This window comes from Manis pentadactyla, chromosome 2 (genome assembly GCF_030020395.1).
Source record: "Manis pentadactyla isolate mManPen7 chromosome 2, mManPen7.hap1, whole genome shotgun sequence".
Taxonomy (NCBI): Eukaryota; Metazoa; Chordata; class Mammalia; order Pholidota; family Manidae; genus Manis; species Manis pentadactyla.
This window is the reverse complement of record NC_080020.1, coordinates 162,593,220-162,605,465: the sequence shown is the minus strand read 5'-3', so window position 1 is coordinate 162,605,465 and position 12,246 is coordinate 162,593,220. Positions and strand designations below refer to the sequence as shown.

The 12,246-nt window shown below is 37.0% G+C and overlaps 1 protein-coding gene across 14 annotated transcripts in view; it reads right to left on the bottom strand.

Moving 5' to 3' along the window:
• Positions 1–12,246, bottom strand: part of IMMT (inner membrane mitochondrial protein) — a 46,531-nt gene that overhangs the window by 6,828 nt on the left and 27,457 nt on the right. For 8 of the 14 annotated variants that reach the window (XM_036931156.2, XM_036931159.2, XM_036931158.2 and 5 more), the window contains 5 exons: positions 9,863–9,999; positions 6,474–6,577; positions 5,085–5,220; positions 4,421–4,550; positions 342–356 (listed from right to left, as the gene is read on the bottom strand). In XM_036931156.2, coding sequence (XP_036787051.1) covers positions 342–356; positions 4,421–4,550; positions 5,085–5,220; positions 6,474–6,577; positions 9,863–9,999 — 522 coding nt within the window. Of the gene's footprint in view, positions 1–341; positions 357–4,420; positions 4,551–5,084; positions 5,221–6,449; positions 6,580–9,862; positions 10,000–12,246 lie in introns of those variants that run through there. The other 6 variants (XM_057497025.1, XM_057497028.1, XM_057497027.1 and 3 more) reach the window with 2 other exon arrangements.

Genomic DNA, 12,246 nt, shown 5'->3' with positions numbered 1-12,246 from the left:
AAGTTGGGTAATGGGTCCACAGGAGTTAGTTGGTTTTCTTCCTACTTTTTAATGTTTGAAATTTTATAAAATAAAACCTTTATTAAAATGTTATACATAATATTTTATACACACACACATATAGTATCTGCAGGTTCCCGATCACGATCACTTTTAAGCATTTTTATTCCTGAGAGCATAGATATGTCCAAAATATGCAAATCAGACTTACCACATGCAACATAATTCTACTTTATATTATTTAGGTGGCTTAGTATAAGAATCATAGGCAAAATAAGACTTCAGTCTTTTAAGACTCAAAACAAAAACCTTTTTAAAGATAAAAAAACATAATTACTCACCTAAGTCAGAAATATCTACAAAAGAAAAGAAGATAAGTTTGAAAAAAAAAGAATTTACACATCTTAGTTATTAATCATTAAACAGGAATATCCAAAAGGAAATAAGAAGGAACTGAAACTAGTAGTAGAAAAGTATATTTGAATCAGAGAGCAAAATAATAATTTATTTCCTGAAATTTAAAAGGATCATAAAACAATTAAGGTAAATTCTAACATTTCAGAAAGTAAGAGTCATTGATATTAAAAGTAGTTTTGGTTTCCAGGGAACTCACGTCTATTTTTGCTAAAGCAACCAACTTAGTTTTTACACAGAAACTATGATTCTCTTCCCCCACTCCATTTACATTAGTTCACAGAGTATTTCACTAAGTCACAGTCCTGACTCTGTTCTCTGTACCAGGCCTCTCCTACCATTTCAAATACCTAAGACATTGACCTTTCTTCTTTGGAAATGTGAAAACAGTGAACTCACCTTAAATCTGCACTTAACCTATGCAAATTAGACTAAGAACTATCACTGCCTGATTCAATGGCAAGGGAGGTGTTGTTTGGCTGATGATCCCCCACTGTACTCACGAAGACCACCAGCACCACCGTGTGAACACCTCACAGACAGACTCCTGCCTCTCAGTATGAGTTTCCTAACACCCTGGGTATGACCCTTGGCTTTAACAAGTTCAAAGGCAAGTATTTTCATCCAAAATAGCTCTCTAGAAGTCAAATACTTAATCTGGTAGTAAACCGAAGAAATGGATCTGTCCAACTGTCACAAGAAAAACTGGCAAAGATGGCCAAGGTGAGAGAGACTGTCAGTCGCAACATGGCACAGAAATATGGCTACATAAACTAGTCTCAAGCAATAAAGGAAAAGTCCCCCACGAATATCTACAATCAACTTGGACACATTCTCCCATCCTGGCAACACTCACATGCACTCTTCCTAGCAGCTGCTCCTCCTTTCCCCCACAGTAGTATCCACAACTGAATACGGTGTTTATCATTCATTCTGTTATACTTTACGATGCATGTATCATTAAACAATATGTGGTTTTGTTTTGCATGTTCTTAAGTCTCATGTAAGTGGTATCCTAATCCACGTACTCTTTTGCAACTTTTTGACTTTCCTTAACATTTATGTTTGCGAGATAGAGTCTGGTTCATTCGTTTGCACTGCCATGTGTGAAGCACATTTAGTTCCCATTTTTTTGCTCTTACAAACAGTGCTGCTATGAACATTTTTAAAAGTCTCCCTGTATCTTTCATGAGTAACCATGCATCTTCTTGAGCACACACGTAGGAACTGACCTGTTGGATCAGGGAGTATACACATCATCAGCTTCACTAGATAGTCTAAGTCATGGTTCAACAAATCAATTGCTAAGTGACTACTTCTAAGTTTCTTTTTTTTTATTTTGGTATCATTAATGTACAATTACATGAGCAACATTATGGTTACTAGACTCCCCCCATTATCAAGTCCCCACCACATAGCCCATTACTAAGTTTCTTTACTCAGTGCCCTTGGCACACATACTACATGGCCCCCAACACTGTCGTCAGATTACTCACCAGCTTTTAACTAGCTTCCTTGTCCTCAGACATCCCTTTCTACACTCTCAATCTCATAAAAATGAATCTTCCTCCTTATTACAATCAGACCACTACTCAAAACCCTGAAAAAGGGTCCTATCCTGCAATACAGATCAGTCAGGCAGGGAACTGTGAAGCTAGGAGGTAAGAATAAAATCCTGGCTCTATCCTTAACCTTGGGCAAAGTACTCAATCTCTCTGTGTCTTGGTTTTCTCATTTATAAAATAGGCATAATAGCAAAACTCACCTTACAGGGTTGTTATGAACTTTAAGTTAATACATGTGAAACACTCAGAATACAGTGCTAGACATGAAAGAATCCTCAGTGTTAGCGATCATATGTTTGACACTGTGCTCAGCTATGGAGAACACAGAAATAAGTATCAGATGACTATCACCGGGACATTTATAACTTAGGGAAGTAAGACTAAGAGCAAAATAACTGATAACACAAACCATTACTAATGAGTTCAGTATAGGTTTTAATGAATTCAGATTTCACAGGCGAGGATTATCTATTGAGGGCTGGGGTAATCATGGAATAATTCACTACCTCCAGATGTACACAGGAATCACTAGCACTGGGAGGAAAACTGGCTGTAGATAGGCATGGAAAGGAAATTTCACCAGATGCCACTTGTACCTTTCAAATTTTGTGTCATGTAAATGAATATATAAGATACTTTAAAAAATTAGTAAGAAATTCAATGGAGGTTGTACAGAAAAAATAATTCAGAGATTGCATTGCAAGGGACTTTCACTTTTTACATGATACATTTCTTTAATGCCAGTTTTCTCAAGCTTGGTACCAGTGACATCCTGGGCCAGGTAATTCCTTGAGGGACTATTATGTGCACTTGGGATGTTTACCAGCATCTCTGGCCTCTACCCACTAGAGGCCAATAGCTCTCTGTAGTGTGATGGACAAAACTGTCTCCAGACATTGCCAGATGTCCTCTGGTGGCGGGGGGCAACAGGCCCTGGGTTGAGAATGGCTGCTTTTATGTTTTCATGTTTTACAATGGACATTTTCAAAATGAGCAAAAGTTTTTAAAAGTTAAGACCTTCAGAGGCTGGCATGGAAAAATTAGTAGGATTTAGCCTAGTGAGAAGACCAAAGACAGGTATTTTAGATAAGGGAATGCAAAGTTCTAGGTATGGCACTTGTAACTAACTCCACAGGCAAAGCCTGTCCTGCCCTTTCAACCTTATTTCATTTATTTCAGCCAACCTAGACTCCCTACTATCTAAAAGTGACATTTTTTACGCTAAGGAGCTTACACCAATGGACAGAGATACACAATAAACACAAAAAACAGTGGATAAGAATTTCAGAAGGGTAAAACAAGGTAATGTGGTAGAGTGATTTATGGAAGAAGATGAAGATGAGCAGGAAAGTGTCTGCAGTGAAAACATCTGTTTCAGCTGTGATTTCCATGATGAGCAGCCCTTGGAGAATTGTGATGAGGGAGACGGTGCATATGTGGCTTAACTGCCAGCTGTACAGGCTGCCCTCTTTGCTAGCTGCTAATCAGATTAAACAACAATATGCAAGCAAGATTCACTGTTCCCAGATTGCACTTTGGGTGTGTGTGTCTCCATTTTATCCTCTCTTATAAGTCCTGCTTTAAATAATTTTCTCTGACAGGAGTTTGATATTTTCCTCTTATGTGCATCAACTGCACTCAAAAAAGCAACTAAATGTTCACGTTATTTTTTGATAGCCTTGACTCCACTTCTTGCCATTAAACCTCCCTGGCACGCCATCCTGCAGATAAAATTCCTGCACTGGTCTTCATTAACTGCGCTTCTTAGGCAAGCCATGTGCCATGGTGAAACCTTATCACCTTCAAGCCACAGAGGCCTCTAATACCAGTTCTTCAGATCCTACCTCATGTTCAGTTTCTGGCACTGACATTTAAATATTATTTTGCTATGCAACTATTCCCTGCAGTTACACTACGTAATTGCTTAACCACCAAAGTTCCCTGCAGTCTCAGCTATGTGCAAGTAACAGCCATACAACCCATTTCCATTTGCTACACGTCCCCAGGTGAGTTTTCAACCACAAGGTTGTCACAGAGCAGTCCTAAGGAGTGCCTTAAGCACCAAGGTTTTGAATAATTTTATATATATATATATATATATATATATAATTTTATATATATATAATATTTTAATATAGTGAAGGTTATAATGTCACTCTCACTCACATGGATTCTGAACTGTTTTCTGAGTAGCAGAAACCAGAATGGAATCATGGATATGTAATTAAACACTAGCTGGACCTTGTGTCCACCGTGGCTAAAACCCTGGGACTGCTGTCACAGGTGTGTCACCTGTCATGGCTGTGCTCAAACACAATGTTGAAAACACCATGCTGTACCCCAAAAGGGATGTACTAGAAGAATGGAATTGAGGCAAATTTAGTTGATCAGTTGTTAAAAAAATGAAAAAGGAAAGCAGCAACACTTCAAGTTGTACTTACTCATCCCTTTCCACCCTGGCAAGACTTCTGGAGTGATACTGTCCAGCTCTCGCCTAAAGTCATCCCGAGCTTGAACCACCAGCTCATGATACTGAGACACAACTTTAGCCTCAGACTGAGCTGCTTGGACCTGAACAAATACAAGGGGTATGTGGTTAACGTGAACAAAAAGTACCATAAATATTCCAAACCCTAAAAATTATATCCATTTATTTATTTACATTTGGTCGGGAACGTATAAAAAATAGAGAAAGAGAAATCTAAAACTTAGAAAGAAGAACATAAGCCTTGTCTTTGTTTCCTTCTAATTCTATTCAAATGCATAGAAAAGCCCTTTCCCATCTTACTGTGTCCTGTGCCTTTCTTGGGGCCACAGGAAACCACCTGTACAGACTGCACAAGTGCAGACAGAAGATATGCTACAAAATGGAAATTTCCCTAAGTGCTAATAGCCATGACCAAAAATGTTGCCTATTATAAAACGTGTCAATAATACTGAACTATCTACTTTGTATCCAAGGAAAGTTTTTAAAATTAGTAACAACCAGTCTTTGCAGGACAGAGAAGGCAGGAATCTTATTCTTTTCCTGATTTCTTAAAAGCCTTTGACTAAAGGATAATATTTTAAAATAAAAAATACTTATAAAAGACCTAAGAAACACACCTTTTGGACTACATTATCCAGATCAACTATCATGTTGTGAAGTTTCCCCTCTGCAGCAGTTATATGAGATTTGGCCCCAGCAAACTCTTGTTTCTTTGCATTTTCAATTATACTTTTCATCTTCTCTAACTCTTCTCTGGAAACCAAAAACACAAAACAGAGATATAGTATTATTCTTTGTCAACTTTACTAAAGATTGTGACGTCAGTACAACATACAATTGCTAAAAGTCTTTGAAAAAAAATGTAATTTGAAAAAAATTACTCAATACTTTTTCGTGGTCAGTAAACAGAGCAACTTTCCTCACCAAAACCTGAAGGCACCTGGCCCAGAAGCTAAATTTACTACAGTGAACCAGGAAGTAGCATGGTGTATAGGAAAACACACAGGCTTCAGAACTCAGTAGACGTGGACTCAACTCCCAGATCAGCTTCTTTGCTGCTCACTCTTAAGTAAGGATTAGGGGTATTCATGAGAAGTACCCATACAGCACCCAGCACATTGAGAGCACTCAATAAGTAGCAGCTTCTGCAAGGATTAGGCTAACTTCCCTGCGAAAGAGAGAGTTTAAGGAAAGCAAAAGAAGGGAGGAAGCCAATAAGCTTACTGAGCAACAGCTGGGTCTCAGGGATTCAGAAACTCACAATTCAGAATGTTTCCCAAATCAGGTGAACTGTGGTCTACCCATTACAAAATACAGAACTCAGAGCCCTGACTAATGGTCTCGTGATGTGAGCATAATGTCTTAATTCTCCTAAATGATATGCTGGCTTTATTAAAAGGCTTCTCTTTCTCTATCAATAATAAATATTTTCTTACAAAAAAACAGCAAAATTTTGAATGGCAAGATTCCATTATTATGAGAACCTTATTCAAATGCAGGTTTTCATCATCAGAAGTTGACCTTGTACTTGGTTTGCTTGCTTGATCCTAGTTTTAGCCAGTTCCCAGGACTCAAGGTAGAGGTGGCTATCACAAAACTAAACCTATTATATACTAACTACTTGGTAGTTAAGGCAGAGAGATTATTGTGACATACTCTCTAAATTCTGATAAAACTGCCCAAACCATCCCAGAAAAATTTGTAAATTATGACAGAATCTCGGTAAATCTTTGGCGATACATCACCTAAGCAATAACCCCCAAAAAAACTGTGTTTTATGTATACAAGATCCTTTCATAGGTTTCTGCCAAATTTATTTTAGCCTATTTTATTCCCTCACTCCTTTTCAAAACCTCTGTGTTCCTGATACTAATACAGACCAAGTACAGGTGCAGAGGGGAAGGGTTTCTCTGCCTCCTCTTTCTATACAAACAGTACAAAGAAAACCCAGCCCAAAGAAGCCACCAGGAGGCCCTAATTACTTGTTAAAGTCCATGAGTAATTACTTGGCTCTGAGAAGGGCATCAGCCGCCTCATCTACTGCCTTCCTGCGTTCCTTCAACGCACCTTCGACTGTGCGCCACTGAGCTGACTTCTTCTCACCTGCAATCTAAACAAAGTTCAAACTATGTAAACATGAATAGCTGCTATCATTGTCACAGGACAGGTTAACATGACTAAATGCAGAAACAACTAACATTACATTCAAAGCTAAAAACTTACAGACAGTATTTCTCCAGAGTAGGAACTCTTAATCTAAGGTTCATGGTTAGGATCAAAAAAGTGCAAAAACCATCTCCCACCAACTATCCCCCCAATCAAAACTGTAGAAGACTGTGTTCCAGTGCACATAAGCAATTTCTAACAAGATATCTGTGCTACATTCTCAAAAGGAGCTTTGAAGCACAGAAGGTCAGTAACAGTAACTTTTCATGAATTATTTGCTCATTAAATATTATTTAATGAAGCACCAAGTTAAAATTTTAATTGCATGTCTGTCAATCAAAATTATAGTTTAAAGATAAGTAGAAAATTTATACATTTGTAAGTTCCTTATTTCTCCAAAACATTATCCTAAAGAATGACTCTAATTTGTTTAGGCGAAAATCAACTATTGTCAAAGCCACCCTTGAGCTGAATTTTATAGGATGTGAATTATATATACATAAAGTCTCTGAAAATTCTTAAGACAGGTCCAACATGTTTTTACTACCCCTCCTTCAACTGAGCAGAGCTAGCTCATATTTAGGGGACACATCATACCAAATAGAAGCAAAAAACCACCTCTAACACTACAATCACACTCAGTGCAGCAAGATGCACTCTCTGACAGGTGCCAGGAACTGAGATCACTGAAAGATATAGACAAGTCTGGCTTCCATCCTCCCCTCATTCTGCATTACAGACACAATGAATAGAATGTTATTTGGAATTGTCTGAACTATTTTAAATTATTTTTAAATTAACTATTAACTATTTTAAATGGTTTTTCCCCTCTTGTTCCTTTTGCCAAGTGCAAAAAGTGAGTGTGTAATGGGTAGACATGAAGTAAAACCATCTTATGGCTTATCTTGTAAGTACACTGTGCTTAGGGCTCTGGAGATAAACAGGAACTACTAAATTACTACAGAATACTTTTATTTAGGAAAAACAACTAACTGATTCAGTAATTCTATTTCAAATCACCCGAAGAGGGTCACTGCAAGGGATGCTAAGTTACACACCCAGAACATGACTGCCATCTCAACAAGGTATCCTGGGCCCTGGACGCCCAACTTCTATTTTCCCTTGCTAGAAAGATGACAGTTCTGCCTCTGCAGCCTAGGCCTGCTACTTTGGGACAAGGGCTAAGCAAAAGTATGGTTTGGAGCATGCAGAACTGTCCTTCAGAACCACCGTCCACATTATGCTCCCACTGACATCTACTAGTGTGGTCTCCATTTTAAAGGTACATCTATTATCAGTGGAGAGTTTAAAGAAACAAGTCCCTTAAGCTTGGATTAGCCTTGCCACAGGACCTGCAGCAGACCAAGGAAGCTTCTCAAAATGCAATTTTTAAATGCTTAAAATGAAACTACGAGATTACAAAGGAACCCAATTATACTGAAATGTGTTCATGATTTTTTTTTTAATTTTGTGAAATAGAACCCAAGATCTAGTGGTAGGACTAATAAATATCCTTAGAAATAGTGATGGGCACAAATGATATTTCAAGAGATATGCAAGTACTATCAAGTAATAGGAAAATACCTGTGCTTTCTACTGGTGACAATGCTAACACTACTGTGGTTTGTTGCCAATATACACAATTGAAGGACAAGGTTTTGAGGCTATGGAAAATACTGAAGTTGATGTTTCAGTGAACTCCCCATCTGAGCCATCTTGCAAAATAAAAGACATCAAGAAAGGATGCTAGTTTCAGTCATTTCGGCTTCTTGTCATGTATAACAAATTTGCCAAGACTCTATAGTATACTGTTAGAAGATCCTGGTATTTTATTAAGGAGGATTTTTCATAACTAACCCAAACAGACTCATAAATCACATAAGTGTAAAGACATCTGGAGGTCAAAAATTTGTCTCCCTTTGTTGAAGGTATTTCTGCTTATAGAAGTCCAAGGATATGCTGCCTTGTACACAGACACTAGATTCCCCTATGATTATGTCAAGTCTGTTTCCAAATACTGCTTTGAGAAGGCAATTCACTATATATTACAGAACCATGTGCACCTACCTTCTTGTACTAGAAGAAAGAGAAGCTGAGAGAGTCCACTTTTAACATTTCAAAATTTGTCTTCACACATTTTCCTGACTAGTTTGTAACACCAGCTAATTCTCCCTAATCTAGTTAACTGCTACTATATGGTGTCCTTTAGCTGTAAAATCTTGACCGCAGTAGTCAGGCTGCACTGCATCCTACACATTCAGTGGAACAAGGAAGTACCCTTTTATGGAGCCTTCCACCATAGCAGTACCAGGGACATTTAAAGCTTCTAATCAGTGTCCTTCTGAAAATACCGCTCTATACTTGGTTTTGAGCTAAACTCCTGAAATCATGCCATTTCCAGCCTTCCCACACCTGCATAAGCAGCATATTAAAAATTCTTTGTGGTTTCCACTTTTCTGACTGAATTCTGACAGCAAATTAAACTTTTTTCCTGAGCTTTGAATAAAAAAGAATTTGCTTCAAGTTTTCAAAGGTTGTGTTCTCTGGCTGCTTACATCAGAGGTCTAATTTAACTCTTTTGTAATGTATGTACTCATGACTAAAACAATGTGAAGTATATCTAAATTTTTAAAAATCCAAACAGTTACAGTGACAAAGTTACTGATCATGTACAATCCTGATTCCTAAGATTTATAGTTTACATACTTATTTAAATGACTTGGTGTCAAGGTACATTTTTATATAACTGCATGTAATTACAAAGGAAATTTACTGAGTCCCAGTATTACATATTTAAATCAATGCAATTATTCTTTCAAGTGTTCAGTGTAAGTTAAATAATCAGTTAAAAACAGCTGGTGTTTGGGGGTATATGGGATCTCTCGATATTATTTCTTACAACTGTGTGTCAATCTAAATGTATCTCAAAAAGTTTATTTAAAAAATGACTGGCAATTTTAAAACAAAACAAAAACCCAGAAAGCAAATAACAAATGCATTCAAGTGCTATTAAGAGAGGAAGCAAATCTGAACTAGTTCTAGTACCATATCATTGTTGTGAGATAAAGCACCATATATAAAATTCATTAAAGAGAACAATTAAAGGTTTTCCTTGTTTTGTTTAAAAAGATAATTACCCTAGATGGTCTTCACTTAGTGAAAGAAAGTCCATAATAGGATTAGCAATCAGTCTCTAAAACACCCCATGTCTCACCCTTCTTTCGCTCACCTCAGAATTGTCCATGGCTGCTTTCAGTATGTTGGAGTGTGCACTGACGGCCTGGACTGCAGCATTCTGAGCTACAATGGCCTGCTGAGTGATGCGAGCAGTTTGACTCAGAGCATCTTCTAAGCTCCTGGCTAGAGCTAAAGTAAAAAGAACAGTTAAAAAAAAAAAAAGATTCCTTCCCACTAAATTACTTCATTTTAAACTTTCCCTCTTCTCCTATTGAATCTCCCACTTCATTTCCCCCAAAAATATAAAAAAACAAACATACAGATTAAGAAAATCAAAGCTCCATTTAAAAGTATGACAAAACATTAATAATTGTTGAATCTGGATGATGGGTCTTTGTGCCATTTTTACTTTCATGTACATCTGAAATTTTTCAAAATAAAAAGTGTTTCAGTTTTTTTTTTAATTGCTTAAAAGCTAACAGATACTTCAAGTGGTGGGAAGAAAAAGGTTTAGTCCACTATAGCCCTTTTTATCTATTAGAGGTTATCAATTCAGCATAACCACCAGCATTTTTCATTTTAAATAATAAACATATATGTAGATAGACCCAGGGGAAAGAGGAGCCCATTTTCATCTCCTCACCAAGAAAATATACTCACAGCAAATCACCTATTTCAACAAGATATAAGGAGGTAACAGACAAGAGAAAGAAGAATACAAGCAAGAAAACATTCAAAGAAAGAAAGAAAAGGTAGCCTGGGAACAGACAGTATTTTTCCACAAAAAAAATCATGGAAGAGCAGACACCAGTGTTCAAGAGGCTACCACCAGTTAAGATCACATTTCTAGATGCTGCTTCAGGAATCAAAAAGGAACAGTTTTTTTTTTTAAAGTAAAGCAAGGGATGATTTTCGATATAATACTAACATGGAAAAATGGTCATCTGAAGGCCAGTGAGAATAATTTATCAGATATCCAAAAAATGAAAACGTACTTGTAAGTCAAAAACAAAAGGCAATTTTGAGCAAAAGCAGCACAGGCTAGAGATGAACAAATGGAACCTATGAACCACACATGTAACCCCTGCAACACAGATAAAAGAGAAAGCTAAAATGAGAAAATGCCAAGGCATGAATGCAAGATGCAAGTTCAACTAAAGACACAGAGGATATAAAGAGAGGGATATAAAGGAGGGCTACAAGGAGAGAGGCTAGGGAGGGAACATGGATGAGTTAATGGTGTACATCCAAGTGCAAGTAAACCACTTCACAGTGGCCTACAAACCCCAGGAGTTCAGGTTGCTGGCGTGAAGTCCTCTTCAGAGGTCTATTTGCTGTGCCTGCTTTTTGTTTTTGTTTTTGCTATGTGTATATGAGTTCCATATACATATGTTACATTATTAACCCCTTATCAGATATATGGTTTGCAAATATTTTCTCCTGCTCCATAGTTGCCTTTTCCTTCTGTTGATTTTTTTGTTGTTGTATGTACATTTTTTTGTTTGATGCAGCCCCACTTGATATTTTTGTGCTTTGATTCTTAATAAAAATCATACACACACAAATTTTTTAAGTAAAGTTTGGGAGAAAACTAAGAGGTAATACACAAAATTCTAAAAACTTTCTCACTTCCCAAAATAAAGAACTGGACAAAAGAAAGAGGGACACGATAAAACAACAAAGAGCCCATCTTAAATTTATGACTTACTTCAAGGTGTCCATAAGATAAAAGGAGAAAAGTAGAAAGTATAGAAAAAATATGAATAAGAGAAAAAAAATTATCTTGATTTGAAGTAGTAGAGAATTCAGGAAAAATTAGGAAATAGGAAGAAAGTATGGAAACATTTCACTTATTTAGAAATCATTTAACATACTCAATTATTTGCAACATGACTAGGAACTCAGAAGAATGCAAAAGACAAAAACAAATACCAAATCCAAGCAGCTGAACTAATGCCCTACACCTATGCTCATTCTGCCCCTTCTAACCCTTAAACAATTCTATCTTGCATCCTTACAATAGGGCAGAACCAACTCTTTAGAAGGAAAACAGAAACCACTCAAGGCAAAATGACAAACAGTAATAAATGATGTGGAGAGAAGAAAAAAAGAACTATAAACAGCTGCCATAAGAATTTAAAACAAATACCTCCCAGTCCAACAATAAGCTACATAACCTCTACCTCCAGAGACATCAATGTACTTCATGCAGCACAATACAATAAAATGCATTCCACTAAGATAGGAAAATATACTTTTAGATATCATCTTTTCTTAAGCCATCAAAAAACATAAAACTGAAACTTAGGAATATGCTTCAGTTAGCTGGAAACCAACTGTGTGACATGTTCCACCCCCTACCACAGTCAGAGAAGGGGCTACTAGAGTGCGAGTCCAAAGGCTGGGCAATAAACCAGAGCATTAGCCATTCTGACC